Source organism: Anomaloglossus baeobatrachus, chromosome 10 (genome assembly GCF_048569485.1).
Source record: "Anomaloglossus baeobatrachus isolate aAnoBae1 chromosome 10, aAnoBae1.hap1, whole genome shotgun sequence".
NCBI lineage: Eukaryota > Metazoa > Chordata > Amphibia > Anura > Aromobatidae > Anomaloglossus > Anomaloglossus baeobatrachus.
In genome coordinates, this window is record NC_134362.1 from 179441871 (window position 1) to 179463312 (window position 21442).

General features: G+C 43.7%; 1 protein-coding gene across 1 annotated transcript in view; it reads right to left on the reverse strand.

The window, feature by feature from the left end:
* The window catches only part of LOC142254676 (cadherin-8), a 592012-nt gene that overhangs the window by 193332 nt on the left and 377238 nt on the right, over window positions 1-21442 (reverse strand). Inside the window, exon 5 of the mRNA XM_075325863.1 lies at window positions 11267-11434. Within this exon, the coding sequence (XP_075181978.1) occupies window positions 11267-11434 (168 nt within the window). The remainder of the gene's footprint in view (window positions 1-11266; window positions 11435-21442) is intronic.

Below are 21442 nucleotides of genomic sequence, written 5' to 3' on the forward strand. Positions count from 1 at the left end.
TTTTGCATTATTGTTTGCTATTATTTCTATATTTTATTACTGCTTGTATTATCCTCCTATAACTGAATCGACATCATGCAGAGCTGTGAGACTAATTTACACTTCACTGCATCCGGCTTTGTATACATTTTGTTTATTCTCTTTTGGGATAAACTAATTTGAAATCATACAAGGATTTTACACAGTTTCTGGAGATAGTGCGCAATTTAGTCCATAGAAATATCTGGGTAATGTATCTTGCAAACTAATGGATTAAAATAGCCCCAGTGGATCTGGGCTACTTAATAGGAATGTTCAATGTGCTTTTAGGTAAACACTACAATTTCTTGTGAAATGGCAATAAAGCTATTTTCTCGAGAGCTTGTAAGAATAGAACAAGTTCATCTTTTTTGATTTTTAAAACCCAAGAGGGGGAGCGTAGACTCCCAATTTAATCATGAATTCACATTGCTGTCCAGCGCAGAATCAACAAGCTGATGATTTCTGTTCTATCCTATGTAATCGGAGAAATGTTTGTAGGGGTGTGGGCAATCCCATCTCTGTCTCCCTGATCTAATTCATTTCATTAAATATATTGCATTTTTCCTTTAATATGTCTGTATTTTTAGAAATAGGATTTGAAAATTGAGAAAAAAGATCACATTTCATTTGGTGTTAGGTATATATACTGTATATCTATTATATAAAGCTGAGTGTGTGTGTGTGCGTGTGCGTGTGCATGCATATGTGTATGTGTATGTGTGTGTGTGTGTGTGTGTGTGTGTGTCCGCTACAAGAATCCGCACCGTGGCATGTACTATCACAAAATTTTGCACAGACGCCTCATTTGACTCTGGGAACATCATAGACTATGTTTTGATGGGAAATTTTATCCCCGCGCTTTAGTTATTTGCCAAAAAAAACCTGCCTTCATTAAAGTCAATGTAGCTGGGTGCCACAGAATTTCAGAAGAATGTTGGCGTGTCACAATACAGCCAGGGAAAGAGACAGACAGACAGACAGACAGACAGTGACAGACAGACAGTGACAGACAGATAGTGACAGACAGACAGTGACAGACAGACAGAGACAGACAGACAGACAGTGACAGACAGACAGAGACAGACAAAGAGACATGCAGACACAGAGAGACAGGAAAAGAGACAGATAGAGAAAGACAGAGGCAGACAGGCAGAAAGGGAAAGAGACATAAAGAGAAAGATACAGTCAGACAGAGGCAGACAAAGAGACAGACACAAATAGACACACACAAAGAGACAGACAGGGAAAGACAGGGAAAGACAGGGAAAGAGACAGACAGGGAAAAATATAGAGAGGCAGACAGGGAAAGAGATAGAGAGACATACAGACAGGGAAAGAGACAGACAGACAGGGAAAGAGATTGAGAGACAGAGACAAACAGGGAAAAAGACAGATAGACAGGGACAGGCAGACAAAGAGATAGAGAGAGAGACAGACAGGCAAAGAGATAGAGAGAGGGATAAACAGAAAGGGAGACAGACAGAGACTTGGAGGGAGACAGAGAGACAGTTACTATCATAGGCAATGCTAGGTACTACAGCTAATATTTATATCGAAATACCTGGACAAAATGTTGTCTTTAATTTTTGAGGAGCAGAAATCTGTAAAATACACATATCTTTCCTCATCTTTCATTTTGAGACTGACAATTCCCAGTGTAAGAAACAAGATGTGACCCGTAATGAGAAGAAAACTTCATTTTTGCAATACTCTGCTCGTAAATGTTTATTATTAGGGGTGTTTGGGGTTTAACGAATTGTAGAAATGGGGGGGTTGTTTTTTTTTTTTTAATAAAATATTTTTCTTTGTGTTTTGTGTTTATTTCTTTTGACTAAAGGGGTAGTAATGAGGAGAGTCTCATAGACCCCTCCTCATTACTAACCTCAGGCTTGATGATAGCTGTTATTTTTGAGAACTAACAGCTGTCATTAACTCCTTATTTTAGCTCGATTGCCACTGCACCAGGGCAACCGGGATGAGCTGGGTAAAGTGCCGGAATTTACCAGGAAAAATGCACAAAAAGGCAAATTCAAAATTTGAAGTAAAGATTAATTCCTACAGAATATATGGTTTATTATTTATTGAAAAAGCCTTGTCATTCTGGACATACAAGTCACGCTAGGTACGGGAAAGTACCAAGTGAATGGCAAAAGAGAAGAAAACCTTGTTTCTAGGGAAGAGGGAGATGGTGACCCCTGACCAAACCTACTGCTGGTCCCTAGGGTCCTTCATCACGAGCGTCGGACTGGCTACTGGAGGAACTGCAGTAATACCAGTCCTGGCCGCGGTTACCTGAACTGAACTCCGGAGCTCTTAACTGAGCTCCGGAGTGCAACCTGGTCTGTTCGCAGCTGAATGCAGGTTACCGCATCCAAGACTGGTATTACCGGAAACTGCCGGTAATACCAGTCCTGGCCCGGTTACCTGCACTGAACTCCAGAGGTCTCACCTGAGCCGCGGAGTGCAACCCGGCCTGTTCGCAGCTGAATGCAGGTTACCGCATCCAGGACTGGTATTACCGGAAACTGCCGGTAATACCAGTCCTGGCCCGGTTACCTGCACTGAACTCCGGAGCTCTCACCTGAGCTACGGAGTGCAGCCTGGCCTGTTCGCAGCTGTCATTGACTGAACTGTGATAGCCTGGGAATCAGTTGGCGCTCACAGTTCAGTCCTGTAAACCCGCGGCTCAGTCCAGGCTCCACTCTGGAGCTCAGGTGAGAACTCCGGAGTTCAGTGCAGGTAACTGCGGCCAGGACTGGTATTACTGCAGTTCCTCCAGTAGCCAGTCCGATGCTGCTCACCACCCAATGGATACCTGAACCTTGCTATCCCTAGTGCTGGACCCTAAATAGGGAATGGGTGAGATAAGCTTTTTTCCAACCCCACTAAACACTAGAGAAGACAAGGGGGCACACAGGGGGGAAAAGTGCATGAACTACTTATCCACAGATGACTCTGGTAGAGGTTCAGCAAAGTTTCAGCAATGGTACTACAGATGAGTGCAAGCCGCCTGCTTGCAACCATGAGCTGAATAAAATCACCAGCAGCAGTCAAGGGGAGATGGGAGTATTTAAGCACAAGGGGAATACTGATAATCAGTAGTTGGGTGGAAGGTGAGCTCCACTGGGTCCTAAAGGGGAAGAGATGAAAATCCAGCAGGAAAGCTAACTAATACAATGAATACTAACAGCAACAACAATAGAAAGTCAGGGAGCATTTCGTACTGCCAAATGCTGTGACCTTCTATTGCTGGAAACTAGATGACTGTCAGTCACTCGTGACAATACAGAGACGCACTTCATACTTCTAAACTTGATACCTATTGAAACCTAACTGAGTGTCAGTGATGACCCAGATACTGGAGGAAAACAAATGCACCACTATTAAAGTACATTTGCCAGATTTGTATTTCCCTCAGTGGAATTCCACAGACTGTAATGTATTTTCCTTATGTCCTGTTGTTTTCAGACTATCACTGTAGGGCACAGATTCCGATGCAAAATACAAGAAGAAATATTTATGTGCGATGGATCTACGTGGCGAGGGTGGAATGTATGCTCTTCTTTCTAAAATCAATCCTGGTTATTTTCTTTGTGAACAAAATATTGAAGACAATCTATGCTGGGAACAGAACCATTTTAACCCGGCCCAGCAAGATACAGATTGGATTCCTGATGGGAAGAATAAAATTTGAGCAAGAGATCATTAGTTTATAATAAAATTGTTTTTTTTTATATATTTTACATTTTCTTTTTTACTGTTTATTATTTTGGTTGGTAAATATACAAACCATAAAATCAATATTTTTTTTAGTAGATTACCATTAGAATGTTGTGTCCATCCACTCCAGAAATGGAGACCTCCATAAAAACTGATGTAGGCTATTGTAATTAATCATTAGGGAGGATAAAGTCCTTGTCACACGCAGCGACGTATCTAACGATTTATCGCCGGGGTCACGGATTCCGTGACGCACATCCGGCATCGTTAGCGACGTCGTTGCGTGTGACACCAATGAGCGGCCTTTAACGATGGAAAATACTCACCATATCGTCCATCATTGACACGTCATTCATTTTCCAAAAAATCGTTGATTGTTGAGGACGCAGGTTGTTCGTCGTTTCCGAGGCAGCACACATCGCTACGTGTGACACCTCGGGAACGACGAACTACAGCTTACCTGCGGCCGCCTGCAATGAGGAAGGAAACAGAGAACAGTAGAGAGGGGTGGTAATGCCGCGCCAAAAATCACTATGAATATCAGATTAACGTGTCTTTATTATTGGCATAGGTCTACGCGTTTCAGGAGCTCTGCTCCCTTCTTCAGGACCGACAAGCATAAAAGAAACATCAAAACTGATCAAAAGAGATTTGATGTTTCTTTTATGCTTGTCGGTCCTGAAGAAGGGAGCAGAGCTCCTGAAACTCGTAGACCTATGCCAATAATAAAGACACGTTAATCTGATATTCATAGTGATTTTTGGCGCGGCATTACCACCCCTCTCTACTGCTCTCTGTTATCTGCCTCCGGGGGGCTGCAGCCTGGATCACAATCTTACATGCGAATAGAGGAGTTGTGACTTGCACAACCTCATCTGGTGAGTAGTACTCCCCCCCCTCACCCCACATTATTGGGGTAATACCCTATCTGCGCTTTTTTTCCACAGCTCTATACATTTGGCAATGAGGAAGGAAGGTGGGCGGGATGTTACGGCCGCTCATCTCTTCCCCTCCGCTTCTATTGGGCAGCCGCTTAGTGACACCGCTGTGACACCGCACGAACCGCCCCCTTAGAAAGGATGTGGTTCGCCGGCCACAGCGACGTCGCTAGGCAGGTAAGTTCATGTGACGGCTCCTAACGATATTGTGCGCCACGGGCAGCGATTTGCAAACGACGGGGGCGGGTACGCTCGCTAGCGATATCGCTGCGTATGACGGGGCCTTAAGGGTCCAGTTCCACTTGCAAGAGTATCGTGAACAAGCTTTCTTAGGAACATTTGCCTTCTGGTAATTGGCCGGTAAAACCAGGCTGCCAATAATTTGACGAAGGAATGAAATACTCATTTATTGGGTGAAAAGATTGTTACTGTTAAGGTTCAATAAAAATATTTTTTCTTGGCAGCAAATACCTTATTTTGTGGTTTATAGGCTGCACCGGATTATAAGATGCACCCCAAAGTTAGAGAATTTTTTTTAAAAAAAAAGGGGGGGGTTCATCTTCCAATACGGTGGTGTCTTAGGCCCCTTTCACACATCAGTTTTTTGCCATCAGTCACAATCTGTCGAATTTTAAAAAAAAACGGATCCAGCGACTGATGCAGCTGGATCCTTTTTTTTCTCATTGACTTGTATTAGCGACGGATGGCCTCACGTTTCATCCGTTGTTCCATGGATCCATCAAAAAATGTTTGTCCGTTGGACGAAGACAACGTCCACAGTAATGTTTTTTGGGTACGTCACAAAAAAAGGACGGCGACGGATCTGTCGCCGTCCATTGTTTGGTGGTATTGGAGCCTATAGGCGCAGAATCCGTCATCATCTGTCAAATGACGGAATCCGGCGACGGATTCCGTTTTTTTTTTAACTAAGCATGCTCCAATTATTATTTAGCCCCCAGCTAGTCAGATCCGTCGCATCAGTTTTGCCAGAATCTGCAACAGATCCATTGATTTGTCAAGAAAAAGGATTATGACTGATGGCGAAAAATTGTTGTGTGAAAGCGCGGTCACAGTAGGCAGGGGCGGTTTTGGAGAAGGGCGCTGCTGTGGGTGGTGCAGCGGGTGTCCTATATGCTTACTGTGAGCACTGTGAGTGAGGCAGGCAAGATCACAAACTGTCGGTGGTGCGGGCTTCAAAGAAATGGCGCTTGGAGTCAGCGCATGCACAGATTGAGCTATCGGCTCAATGACAAGCCAAAATCTCATCTGCGCATGCACCATTTTCCTTAAAGGGAACCTGTCACCAGAATTTTCGCTATTAAACTAAAAGAATCCCGTTTCGCAGCTCCTGGGCTGTATTCTAGAAAGGTTCACCTTGCTACTGGCCCCCCCTTTCAGACCTACAAAACGACTTTATAAAATATTACCTTTTGCTATGGTAATGAGATTTGTTGGCCCCGGGGGCAGGCTGTATTTTTTCTGTTATGCCCGCTCCTGCCGCTGTTCGTCGTCCCCCAGTGTTCATTTACATAGATGAGGCTGCCACCCTCATCTTTCGCAGTGCTCCGGAGGTCTTGCGCATGCGCAGTGGCACTATTGCGGGACTGAGCACTGTTTTCAAATCGCGAGCACCGGTGATGCTATTGCGCAGGCGCGAGATTATGGGTGGGTACTTGGATGATGCTGGTCATGACATTCACGACACCACCCATAATCTCGCGCCTGCGCAATAACATCACCGGTGCTCACGATTTGAAAACAGTGCTCAGTCCCGCGATAGTGCCACTGCGCATACGCGAGACCTCTCCAGCACTGCATCATCTATGTAAATGAACACTGGGGGACGGCAAACAACGGCAGGAGGGGGGATAACATACGAAACACATCCCGCCCCTGGGGCCAACAAACCTCATTACCATAGCAAAAGGTAATATTTTATAAAGTTGTTATGTAGGTATGAAAGGGGGGCCAGTGGCAAGATGAACCTTTCTAGAATGCAGCCCAGGAGCTGCAGAAGGGGATTCTTTTAGTTAAATAGCTAAAATTCTGGTGACAGGTTACCTTTAAGTCCGCTGATGGGAGATCAAAAGGCTGGAAGTGGCACGTGTGTAGACAAAATCTTGAGCCAAGAGCTCCATCTGCGCACATGCCGATTCCGGGAGCCATTATTTGAACCTCGCACTACTGCTATTTTCAAGATAGCCTCTGCCAGTTCCTTACCACCCACAGCCCATCAGCACAGAACCACCAACCGCAGCAGCTTAGCACTGCATCTGCAGCCCCAGCAGCACAGTGCAGCCCCCGAAGCCCCAGCAGCGCAGCCTCAGCAGCCTCAGTGCACAGTGCAGCCCCCGCAGACCCCCGCAGCCCCATCAGCACAGCCCCAGCAGCCCCCCCAGCCCTCAGCAGCCCCAGCAGCACAGTGCAGCCCCAGCAGCACAGCCCCAGCAGCCTCAGCAGCCACAGAAATCCCAGCAGCACAGTGCAGCCCCAGCAGCACAGTGCAGCCCCCACAGCAGCGCCACTAACTATCAAGACCCCAAAAGTGAAGTAAGGGATACTAATTTAGTGGGGAACAACTTTCCCGAAAATAGAATTTCCAAGGATATTTGAATTTTGCTTGATCTGCTCATCTGATATAATAGTAAAAACCCTTTAACGAGTTTATAAACTGAAAAGTTACATTTTCTTTTTAAAGTTCTCTAAAGTTCAAATTTTTTTTCCTTTTTTTTTACGTAATCCTAAAATTATAGTTGCTTAGTGAAATGTCACTCTATCTGTATTTTTGGTGACTCCAATGAAAAGAAATGCATTCAGCTGAGAGTCTTCTAATGTGAGCGGAGACATGGCCAATTCACCTTGAACTGATCATTCGAAAGCAATTTTTGATATCCAGTGTTTTTGTCATTCAATATAAAACCAGCCTCTTTGAATTACATGGTAAAGGGCCTGAACACTTCAGATATGGAAATGCTTTCCATCTTGAAAATGTTAATATTTGTTGTACAAAGGACTGTTTGCACAGACCCTGCAGCATTTATCTTACCCCAAAGTAATATTTAAAATGACTGCATCCTTTGTCTTCCAAGATATTGCATATTTATAATGGAACCGAAGTGAAAATATCAAAGTAATAATACGGCCAAGAAATTCTGGATTTGCTTGTCTATAAGATTGGATGGCTAAGTCGTGTGCTTTTCAGAACTAAGTGTGTTTTAATGCAAATATTACGAGTATGCAATTAGATCAAGTGGGAAAATAAAATTTAGGATTCTGCTGCTTAACACTAGAAGTCCCAGGAATTTCGAGCTCCATAGGGTTCCAATGGTATAAATGTTAAATGACCCCTCTCTGGGACTTCTAGTATTAAAACACATTTTTTAGAGTGCAGTCCCCTTTAATTTACAGCAAAACTCCAACAATTTGGAATCATGAAAACCTTTTGAAAAAACAAAATCAGTATTTCATGAATTGAAATGGTGTTTGTAAACAAATGAGTCCAGTGGGTGGTCCATTCCGTGATTGACAGCAAACTTTACATGGATACTGTCAATCACTGTATAGGACCGCCCCCTTGGTCTTATGTACATCCAAACTCTAGAGGCCGCTTTACACGCTGCAACGTCGTTAGCGATCACACCCGCCCCCGTCGTTTGTGCGTCACGGGCAAATTGCTGCCTGTGGCGAACAATATCGCCGGTACACGTCACACACACATACCTTCCTAATGACGTCGCTGTGGCTGGCGAACAACCTCTTTTTTAAGGGGAGGTTCGTGTGGCATCACAGCGACGTCACAGAGCGGCTCACCAATAGAAGCGGAGGGGCGGAGAGCAGCTGCATTAATGGCACGCCCACCTCGTTGCCGGAGGACGCAGGTGCGTTGTTGTTCGTCGTTCCCGGGGTGTCACACGTAGCGATGTGTTCTGCCTCAGGAACAACGAACAACCTGCGTCCACAACGGGCAACGATATTTGGGAAATGAACGACGTGTCAACGATCAACGATTTGGTGAGTAATTCTGATCGTTAGCGGACACTCGGCAGTGTCACACGCAATGACGTCGCTAACAATGCCGGATGTGCGTCACGAATTCCGTGACCCCAACGACATCTCGTTAGCGATATTGTTGCGTGTAAAGCGGCCTTAAGGATTTCAATTAATCCAATGTATGTTTTACTAAAACTTTTCTCCATTATATGTATATCAATCTGATCAGCTCCTCCTGCTCTATTGTCACACAGAGTTTTGCAAAAATGTCGCCAACTGTCTTTTCAGCATTAGCCCCTGATCACATGGTAGATTCTGACTTTCCACCGAATAGTTTTCTGGTGTCTGGATTCAACATAGGCAGACTAGGGTGTCAACATGCTGTGTGTGCTGATTCATAGGCAGGCTAGCAAGAGTTAATTTTTGCCCGTCTGCTTGTTCATTTAATCACATGTTGCGAGGAGACTTATCTCATCTGCTCCTCTCCTATTTATGGTGGTGGAATCCTTCTACCTATGCCAGCTATAGTTTATCCTATATTGGTCTGGGAGATGTGGTGTCCCAGACTCTCTGGTGAAAGTTGTGCTTAGTGTAGTTGGGGAGTTTACTCCTTTTGTTTTATACTTCCTTCCTGCTCTTGTTTTTTTTTTCTCCTGAATCTCTTATTGTCTTTATCTTTGTGTGTGCGTGTTGTGTGATAGAGTCATGGCATTTCTCTTGTCTGTCTTTATCTGTGGTTTCAACACTTTTCTGTCCCATCCCTCTCTGAAGGGAGAATCAGGTCAGGAATGGTCAGGAACAGGGCCAGGAAGGAGACTCAGGCCTCTCCACCATTAGGAGTATCTCTGACATTAAGGATATCGTAGAGTCCCTTAGCTTGAGGGACAGCTTAGAAGTCGCTGTTCTTTACTATCCCAAAGTCATCATGACATCTATAACATTCTTCCTACAGAACAGATACCAGCTTCATCATAACAGATTCCCTTTAATGTGAATGTGTCATCAGAAAATAACATATTGTTTATATCAAATTGTTTAGCTAAATGCTATTTATTTATTTATTTAAAATTGCCATTTTTTTTTACCTATCACAGTCTTTATTAAACATATGAATTAGAAATTGTCCAATTTTCACACTGACCACTCAGGCTTTTTTAGACATTAACTTCCTGTTGTTGCAGGAAACAATACATGTACATTGTACAAGAGCAAAGATTATTGTGAAGAAAGTGGGAGCAGGATCAGATGTGACATCAACTATTGTGATTGGTGGATCCTTTTTCAGTGGTCAGCGTGAAAATTATAAGGTTACACAAATTTAATATTTTAATGATATGAAATAAATATTCCAAAACAATTTTAAAGATACAAAAAATTGAAACATTTTATCTAAACAATAAGTCATTTTCATTCCCTTTAAAAGGTTTGTCTAGTTAAAAAAAAAATCAGAAATACCAGAAGGGTATACTCCTTCTAGACCTTAACTGTCATAGAGGACTAGGTACACCTTAGGCCCCTTTCACACATCAGTTTTATGCCATCAGTCGCAATCCGTCGTTTGTGGATCCAGCTCTGGATCCGTGTTTTTCTCATTGACTTGTATTAGCAATGGATTGCGATGGATGGACTCACGTTTCATCCGTCGTGTGACGGATTTGTTGGAAAATGTTTGTCCGTCCGACGGAGCCAACGTCCATAGGAACGTTTTTTGTGTGCGTCAAAAAAACAGACAGTGACGCATCCGTCATAGTCCGTCATTTGTTAGAATGGAAGCCTAAGGTGCAGGATCTGTCGCAATCCATCAAATGACAGATTCCGACGACGGATCCGTCTTTTTGTAACCAAGCATGCTCAGATGTGTAAATTCTATTCTGGTCTCTCTGTCACTCACTCTCTCACTCTCTCTCACTCACTCTCTCACTCTCTCTCACTCACTCTCTCACTCTCTCTCACTCACTCTCTCTCACTCTCTCTCACTCACTCTCTCTCACGCTTTTTCTAACTCACTCTCTCTCAGTCACTCTCAATCTCTCTCTCACTCTCTCTGTCTCTCACTCTCTCACTCTCTCTCACTCACTCTCTCTCACTCTCTCACTCTCTCTCACTCACTCTCTCTCACTCTCTCACTCTCTCTCACTCACTCTCTCTCACTCTCTCACTCTCTCTCACTCACTCTCTCTCACGCTTTTTCTAACTCACTCTCTCTCAGTCACTCTCAATCTCTCTCTCACTCTCTCTGTCTCTCACTCTCTCACTCTCTCTTTCTCCCTTTCTCTCACTCGCTCACTCACTCTCTCACTCACTCTCTCACTCTCTCTCTCACTCACTCTCACTCACTCTCACACTCATTCTCTCACTCTCTCTCACTCTCTCTCTCTCTCCTTCTATCTCTTCTCTCTCTTGATCTCGCACTTGATACAAAGTCTTCAAATGATTGACCACTTTAGCTCAGCAGAGACAGACCCTAACACCAGTCTATAATTGGCATCTCGTTTGATTAAACACATTTTACAAAATGGACAACCCCTTGAAGAACATTCCGTAACCAGCAAATAAAAAATCACCAATACAAAAACCCAGAAATAAACTGCACTTACTCATTGCAAACTTTGGAGGATTATCGTTGACATCAGTCAGGGTGACCGTTACAGTGGTGGTTCCGGAAAGTCCACCCATGTGGCCACCCATGTCCTTGGCTTGAATGACAACGAGATATTCTTCTCTCGCTTCTCTGTCCATGTTAGAAAGGGCTGTCTTTATGATTGCTAGGAGAGGGAAAAAGAAAAGGAAGTTTCAGTGACAATATAACAAACTCTTGGGTTTGAGTCCAAGTGGTCCCATTTATGAAACTGAGAAGAAGTTAAAAATGTAGCATTCAATGGGGTACATTAATTGTCCTAAGTTTAGACAGACAAAAACAAATATGTGTATATGTTTCTCTTCTCCTCATGCCCAAATCTTTTTCTTGCTGTTGTGTCACACATTATCTGTATGGTTTCTTCAGTGCTTTATGGCTTTATCTCCTTATCCTTATGGTTAAGCTGTGAGCTCTGACATCCTCTCTCTATCCTCTTCTTATCCTTATGGTTAAGCCGTGAGCTCTGAAATCCTCTCTTTATCTTCTTCTTATCCTTATGGATAAGTTGTGAGCTCTGACATCCTCTCTATCCTCTTCTTATCGTTATGGTTAAGCTGTGAGCTCTGACAGCCTCTCTCTATCCTCTTCTTATCCTTATGGTTAATCTATGAGCTCTGACATCCTCTCTCTATCCTATTCTTATCCTTATGGTTCAGCTTTGAGCTCTGACATTCTCTCTCTATCCTCTTCTTATCCGTATGGTTAAGCTGTGAGCTCTGACATCCTCTCTCTATCCTCTTCTTATCCATATGGTTAAGCTGTGAGCTCTGACATCCTCTCTCTATCCTCTTCTTATCCTTATGGTTAAGCTGTGAGCTCTGATATTATCTCTCTATTCTCTTCTTATCCTTATGGTTAAGCTGTGAGCTCTGATATCATCTCTCTATTCTCTTCTTATCCTTATGGTTAAGCTGTGAGCTCTGACATCCTCTCTCTATCCTCTTCTTATCCTTATGGTTAAGCTGTGAGCTCTGACATTCTCTCTCTATCCTCTTCTTATCTTTATGATTAAGCTTTGAGTTCTGACATCATCTCTCTATCCTCTTCTTATCCTTATGGTTAAGATGTGAGTGCTGACATCCTCTCTTTAGCCTCTTCTTATCCTTATGGTTAAGCTCTGAGCTCTGACAGCCTCTCTCTATCCTCTTCTTATCCTTATGGTTAAGCTGTGAGCTCTGACATCCTCTCTATCCTCTTCTTATCTTTATGGTTAAGCTGTGAGCTCTGACATTCTCTCTCTATCCTCTTCTTATCTTTATGGTTAAGCTATGAGTTCTGACATCATCTCTCTATCCTCTTCTTATCCTTATGGTTAAGATGTGAGTGCTGACATCCTCTCTTTAGCCTCTTCTTATCCTTATGGTTAAGCTCTGAGCTCTGACAGCCTCTCTCTATCCTCTTCTTATCCTTATGGTTAAGCTGTGAGCTCTGACATCCTCTCTATCCTCTTCTTATCTTTATGGTTAAGCTGTGAGCTCTGACATTCTCTCTCTATCCTCTTCTTATCTTTATGATTAAGCTTTGAGTTCTGACATCATCTCTCTATCCTCTTCTTATCCTTATGGTTAAGATGTGAGTGCTGACATCCTCTCTTTAGCCTCTTCTTATCCTTATGGTTAAGCTGTGAGCTCTGACAGCCTCTCTCTATCCTCTTCTTATCCTTATGGTTAAGCTGTGAGCTCTGACATCCTCTCTCTATTCTCTTCTTATCCTTATGGTAAGCGCTGTGAGCTCTGATATCTTCTCTCTATTCTCTTCTTATCCTTATGGTTAAGCTGTGAGCTCTGACAGCCTCTCTCTATCCTCTTCTTATCCTTATGGTTAAGCTGTGAGCTCTGACATCCTCTCTCTATTCTCTTCTTATCCTTATGGTTAAGCTGTGAGCTCTGATATCATCTCTCTATTCTCTTCTTATCCTTATGGTTAAGCTGTGGGCTCTGATATCATCTCTCTATCCTCTTCTTATCCGTATGGTTAAGCTGTGAGCTCTGATATCATCTCTCTATTCTCTTCTTATCCGTATGGTTAAGCTGTGAGCTCTGACATCCTCTCTCTATCCTCTTCTTATCTTTATGGTTAAGCTGTGAGCTCTGAAATTCTCTCTCTAGCCTCTTCTTATCCGTATGGTTAAGCTGTGAGCTCTGACATCCTCTCTCTATCCAGATTCAACACAAAATGATTGCTTCATTCCGGACTGCTTTTCTTAAAACTGGTAATGTTTGTCCTCTGCTACACCATTCTATGGGATAGCTACAAGTTATTTTCGGGAAGTCCACCTTGCCTAGTCCAATTTCATTTGATCCTTTTCTGAATGATGATGACTATCATAGGTTATTTGCACAAAGCTACGTTCAGATTGTTTTAAATCACCTGTAACTTGGTGGTGGGTTTGTATCATAGAGATGGTGTAAACCTTGATGTCCGATCTGGTCAATGTTGTGCCACTTGGTTAATTAAGGTGTTCCAAGGACTGGTTTTATGGGTAGCTGAAGAGACAGGTAGGTCTGGCTATATACATACCCATGGGTGTGTCTCATGTTTTGAAATGGAGACTGATTGTTTGACACATGGTCAGTGAAGGGAGACTGTATTGTCTCAAAGAAAATATCCTCTGAGAGAGAGAAGATTAGCTTGTCCTGACCGGCATCGTGTATAGAGGTTGTGACGACCTCTGGAAGGAATCCTCCCAAGAGAAGAGAAGGTTTGCTTTGTCTGCCCAAGGTCAGTGTATGGAGGTTTATGAAACCACCACAAAGTATATCTGGAGAGGGGTGTGTAATTCTAACGGGATCAGCGAGTGGAGGCTGAGATGCCTTCACTGGGATAATTTGGCGGAGAAGTTGTATCCGAACCAATGCGGGCACACTGCAAGGGAAAATGGACCGAATACCGTATGATGTTTTGTGGAGCTGAAGGAGAGCCGATGTTATACACGAGGAGTTTGGTTTACGTGTGATAAAATAAACCAACTGGACTTTTAAATTAAAGTGTTCCTGTGTGCTACATCAAAGAAGCAAGCTCAGTATCCCTATCACACACCATATTCAGCAAATTCCTAAAAACCAGAAACAAATTCAATAAACAAAAAAATGCTATCCTATCATTTCTAGTTTTGTGTGATGGCTTTTTAAAACTGTCTATAGGGCAGTGTACTTTTTTAAATATCTGTGTTACAGGTGACAGACAGTCATGTGGTTTCTGGCCATGGAAGATGACAGTGTTTGCCTGCACAGAATGCTCCCTGACTTGTTCCTGCTGTCAGTATTCATTGGTATAGGTAGCTTTTCTGATGTATTCATCTCTCTCCATTTTGGTCTTCGTATTCCACCCAGCTGCTGATGATCAGCATTCCGTTAGTGCTTAAATAGCCCTTCCTTCCTTGGACTGTTGCTTGTGATATTTTCAGTTCATTCAGCTCTAGTTGCAAGCAGGTGGCTTGTACTCCTCTGTGGTATCGTTGATAAAAACTTTACTGAACTTGTACCTGTGTCATCTGTGGATAAGTAGTTCAAGCATTTAACCCCTGTATGTCCTTGTCGTGTTGTCTATAGTGTTTAGTGGGGTTGATGAAGAGCTCATCACATCTGTTTCCAATTTAGCGTCCAGCACTAGGGATGCCTAGGGTCAGGTATCTGGCCCGGCGCATAGGTGTGGAACCTGTCTAGGGTGGTGATGGACCCCAAGGACCAGCCGTAGGGATACATTGGGTCAGGTATCCGGCTAGGCGCATAGGTGCAGAACCTATCTAGGTTGGTGAGGGACTCCAGGAACCAGCACTAGGGATACCTTGGGTCAGGTATCCGACTCGGCGCAGAGGTGCGGAACTTATCTAGGGTAGTGAGGGACTCCAAGAACCAGCACTAGGGATACCTTGGGTCAGGTATCTGGCTTGACACATAGGTGTGGAACCTATCTAGGATGGTGAGGGACCCCAGGGTCCAGCACTAGGGATACCTATGGTCAGGTATTCGGCTCGGCGCATAGGTGTAAAACCTATCTAGGGTGGTGAGGGACCCCAAGGAACAGCAGTAGGATACCTTGGATCAGGTATCCGGTTTGGCGCATAGGTGCGGAATCTATCTAGGGTGGTGAGGGATCCCAAGATCCAGCCGTAGGGATACCTTGGGTCAGGTATCCGGCTAGGCGCATAGGTGCGGAATCTATCTAGGTTGGTGAGGGACTCCAGGAACCAGCACTAGGGATACCTTGGGTAATGTATCCGGCTTGTCGCATAGGTGTGGAACCTATCTAGAGTGGTGAGGGACCCCAAGGACCAGCTGTAGGGATACCTTGGGTCAGGTATCCAGCTTGTCGCAGAGGTGCGAAACCTATCTAGGGTGGTGAAGGATCCCAGTAACCAGCAGTAGGGATACCAAGGGTCAGGTATCCGGCTTGTCGCATAGGTGCGAAACCTATCTGGGGTGGTGAGGGACCCCAGGGAACAGCACTAGGGATACCTTGGGTCAGGTATCTGGCTCGGCGCATAGGTGTGGAACCTATCTAGAGTGGTGAGGACCCCAGGGTCCGGCACTAGGGATACCTAGGGTCAGGTATCCGGCTCGGCGCATAGGTGCGGAATCTAGGTTGGTGAGGGACTCAAGGAACCAGCACTAGGGATACCTTGGTTAATGTATCTGGCTTGGCGCATAGGTGCAGAACCTATCTAGGGTGGTGAGGGATCCCAGTAACCAGCAGTAGGGATACCTAGGGTCAGGTATCCGGCTCGGCACATAGGTGTGGAACCTATCTAGGGTGGTGAGGGAGTCCAGGGACCAGCAGTAGGTTTGGTCAGAGGTTCCTAGACACAGGGTTTCCCTTCCCTTTCACCATTCGCTTGGCACTTCCCCATACCTAGCGTGACAGTGTGATCACGGAATCATAACGCAAAAGAGGATTTGAGACAACCCTTATAACCAAAAACTCAGAAATTATTGTCCTACAATAGATGTTAGTTACACAGTAGTGATCAATGTTGGACTAAAAACTAAAACTGCTTCCAAAAAAAAAATCGGAATACCCAAATAAGAAAGGTGTTAAATGAATTCATTCTGCATTGTGCCATCCCTTATGAGAGGCACGGATATCGTCATGTGTGTCCTTTCTTCCTAACATTTTCTACATCTTTGCATGAACAGTTGAAAAACTGTGATTCACACCTTGAGAAATTGAAGTTCTAATTGCATTTATAATATGGCTACAAAAAAAATCCAGAGTCTGCGCTGTTATTTTCTACATTTGTCATATGGGAAGCTTTTCTAAGAATCATGCTAGAATATATTTTATGTTTTATTTTATAACGGATACTTTTTTTTCCAGAATTTTTTGGCAGAAACACAATAGTAAAAATGAACTCATCGACTTTAAAGGGAATCTGTTGAAAGGATATTGCTACCGAATGTGAGAGCAGCATGATAGAGCGGCAAAGACTCTGATTCTGGCAATGTGTCACTTAATGGGCTGATTTCTGTAGTTTTGATAAAATTACTGTTTTATCAACAGGAGATTATCAATAGATGACCCTCATACTGTACCTGCTGTAAGGTAGTCCTACTCCGCCCCCACCACTGATTGGCTATTTTCTGTATAAAGCTGCCAATCAGTGGTGTGGGCAGTGTTACACAGAGCTCAGCAATCTGACAGTTTGTCTGTTTTTACCATTACCTTCTGTTATCCCTATCTGTCTTAATATGTTTTTCCATCACACTCCTGACCCTTCCTTCCTTAGAGGGGGAAGGGAGAGATTAGCTTTACTTAGGCACATAGTAAGGCATGAGACTCAGGCATCTCCACCAGTACGGGCAATGCTGAGGACAGGGATAGTCCAGGGTCCCATAGCTTGAGGGACAGCATAGGAGCCCCTTGTAAGATCAGTGAGACTATGGATTCTTCACTGTAAGAGCATTGAGCCTGTGGATTCTTCACTGTAAGAGCAGTGAGACTATGGATTATTTAATGTAAGAGCAGTGAATTTATGGTTTCTTTACTGTAAGATCAATGAGACTGGATTCTTCACTATAAGAGCATTGAGCCTATGGATTCTTCACTGTAACAGCATTGAGCCTATGGATTCTTCACTGTAAGAGCGGTATGACTAGGGATTCTTTAATGTAAGAGCAGTGATATTATAGTTTCTTTACTGTAAGATCAATGAGACTATGAATTGTTTACTGTAAGAGCACTGAGACTATGGATCTGTACTGTAAGAGCAGTGGGACAATGCTGTCCCTCAAACAAAGGGACCCTGGACTATCCCTGTCCTCAGGGTTACACCTAATGATGGAGATTCTTGAGTCTCATGCCTTACTATTCTCACAAGTAAAGCTAATCATTTCCCCCTCCCCCTGTAGAAACACTGATTTATACAGATCGGGATAACAGACGCTCAGTCATCCTGCACAATTTTAGGAACAAACAGTAAGAAACTAAAGTGGAAAGCAGGTAAAGCAAGCCAGCAACAAAATAAGAATGTGAGGAACACCACAACCACTCACAACAGTAATACACACAACCACCAGTAAGCCTGGATAAATACAAGTATCCAGACCAGTATAGAAAAACTATAGCTGGCATTAATGAACAGTCCATCCAGCATTATACAGGAGAACAGTGAAAGTGACTGGTTCTCCCATAGCATGTGACTAAAGGAGATTAACTCTTACTAGCCTGCCTAGAAAATACAGGTCTACGAGTTGATAACTAAGGGGTACGTTACACGCTGCGACATCGCTAGCATTTGTTAGCGATGTCGTGCGAGATAGCATCCGCCCTTGCGCACGGCCAATACAGTTAGGTCCAGAAATATTTGGACAGTGACACAAGTTTTGTTATTTTAGCTGTTTACAAAAACATGTTCAGAAATACAATTATATATATAATATGGGCTGAAAGTGCACACTCCCAGCTGCAATATGAGAGTTTTCACATCCAAATCGGAGAAAGGGTTTAGGAATCATAGCTCTGTAATGCATAGCCTCCTCTTTTTCAAGGGACCAAAAGTAATTGGACAAGGGACTCTAAGGGCTGCAAATAACTCTGAAGGCGTCTCCCTCGTTAACTTGTAATCAATGAAGTAGTTAAAAGGTCTGGGGTTGATTACAGGTGTGTGGTTTTGCATTTGGAAGCTGTTGCTGTGACCAGACAACATGCGGTCTAAGGAACTCTCAATTGAGGTGAAGCAGAACATCCTGAGGCTGAAAAAAAAGAAAAAATCCATCAGAGAGATAGCAGACATGCTTGGAGTAGCAAAATCAACAGTCGGGTACATTCTGAGAAAAAAGGAATTGACTGGTGAGCTTGGGAACTCAAAAAGGCCTGGGCGTCCACGGATGACAACAGTGGTGGATGATCGCCGCATACTTTCTTTGGTGAAGAAGAACCCGTTCACAACATCAACTGAAGTCCAGAACACTCTCAGTGAAGTAGGTGTATCTGTCTCTAAGTCAACAGTAAAGAGAAGACTCCATGAAAGCAAATACAAAGGGTTCACATCTAGATGCAAACCATTCATCAATTCCAAAAATAGACAGGCCAGAGTTAAATTTGCTGAAAAACACCTCATGAAGCCAGCTCAGTTCTGGAAAAGTATTCTATGGACAGATGAGACAAAGATGAACCTGTAAAACATGGTGGAGGCAACGTGATGGCATGGGCATGCATGGCTTTCAATGGCACTAGGTCACTTGTGTTTATTGATGACATAACAGCAGACAAGAGTAGCCGGATGAATTCTGAAGTGTACCGGGATATACTTTCAGCCCAGATTCAGCCAAATGCCGCAAAGTTGATCGGACGGCGCTTCATAGTACAGATGGACAATGACCCTAAGCATACAGCCAAAGCTACCCAGGAGTTCATGAGTGCAAAAAAGTGGAACATTCTGCAATGGCCAAGTCAATCACCAGATCTTAACCCAATTGAGCATGCATTTCACTTGCTCAAATCCAGACTTAAGACGGAAAGACCCACAAACAAGCAAGACCTGAAGGCTGCGGCTGTAAAGGCCTGGCAAAGCATTAAGAAGGAGGAAACCCAGCGTTTGGTGATGTCCATGGGTTCCAGACTTAAGGCAGTGATTGCCTCCAAAGGATTCGCAACAAAATATTGAAACTAAAAATTTTTTTTTGGGTTTGGTTTATTTGTCCAATTACTTTTGACCTCCTAAAATGTGGAGTGTTTGTAAAGAAATGTGTACAATTCCTACAATTTCTATCAGATATTTTTATTCAAACCTTCTTCAAATTAAACGTTACAATCTGCACTTGAATTCTGTTGTAGAGGTTTCATTTCAAATCCAATGTGGTGGCGTGCAGAGCCCAACTAGCCAAAATTGTGTCACTGTCCAAATATTTCTGGACCTAACTGTATGTGGTAATCACTGCCGTAGCGAACATTATCGCTATGGCAGCGTCACATGCACATACCTGTTCCGCGACGTCGCTGTGACCGGTGAGCCGCCTCCTTTATGGAGGGGCGGCTCGTTCAGCGTCACAGCGACGTCACAGCAGCGTCACTGAAACGCCGCCCAATAAAAAAAGAAGGGGCGGAGATGAGCGGCCGGAACATGACGCCCACCTTCTTCCTTCCTCCTTTTCCGGTGGATGCAGGTAAGGAGATGTTTGTCGTTCCAGCGGCATCACACATAGCGATGTGTGGTGCTTCAGGAACAACAAACAACATCGTACCTTAAGCAGCACCGATAATATGGAAATGAACGACGTGTCAACGAGCAACGATTTTGCACAATTTTGCGCTCGTTGATCGTCGCTCATAGGTTTTACACTCTGCCGATGTCGCTAACAGCGACAGATGTGTGTCACTGACGGCATGACCCCGACAATATATCGGCAGCGATGTCGCAGCATGTAAAGCACCCCTCAGTCCCCCTGGTCTGATCACAGACAATAGATACATTAGAAAGCAGAGTGGAAGAAACTGGAGTTTCCACAAATCCTTATGCCTCCATTAGAGTTGTTAATAACCTCCTTGTGACATACATGGACTGTACAAGGTTCCAAAACCCTAATGACAATACAACTCTCCAGACCAGTATAGACAAGCTATAGCTGGCACTAAATGAACAGTCCAGCCAGCATATGCAGGAGAAGAGGGTAGCACCACAACCACTCACAACAGTAATACACACAACCACCAGTAAGCCTGGATAAATACCCCTATCCAGACCAGTATAGAAAAGCTATAGCTGGCATTAAAAGAAAAGTCCAGCCAGCATATATAGGAGGGACATGAATGTGACTGGTTCTCCCATAGCATGTGACTAAAGGAGATTAACTCTTGCTAGCCTGCCTAGGAACTACAGGTCTATGAGTCGATGTCCAAGCCTCCATGCACTGATCACAGACATCAGATAAGTTAGAAGTTAGAGTGCAACAAACTGGAATTTCCACAAATCGTTATGCCACCATTAGAGATGGCGATGCTTGCAAAAACCTCCTTGCGACATACATGGACTGTACACGGATCCAAAACCCTAATGACAATACAACTCTCCAGACCAGTACAGACAAGCTATAGCTGGCACTAAATGAACAGTCCAGCCAGCATATAAAGGAGAAGAGGGTAACACCACCACCACCACTCACAACAGTAATACACACAACCACCACTAAGCTTGGATAAATACAACTATCCAGACCAGTATAGAAAAGCTATAGCTGGCAATAAATGAACAGTCCAGCCAGCATATACAGGAGAAAAGGGTAACACCACAACCACTTACAACAGTAATACACCCAACCATCAATAAGCCTGGATAAATACACCTATCCTGACCAGTATAGAAAAACTATAGCTGGCATTAAAAGAACAGTCCAGCCAGCATATATAGGAGGGACATGAATGTGACTGTTGCTCTCATAGCATGTGACTAAAGGAGAGTAACAAGGGCATTTGCTCTACTTTATTTTCTCCAAGCAGCAGAATTTCCTGGGATTGTGCATTGACATACATCTTCGGTGAAGGGGTCATTGTCCTCTTGTCTTTGGCTCACTCTGCTTTATGTACACCCCTGCTTTTCACTCTGTAAACCGCAGAACTTTTGCTTTTTTTTCATTTCAGACGCAGCCATTATTTTTAATTAGTTCTAATCACAATGATTTTTTAATGTAAACATCCTGTT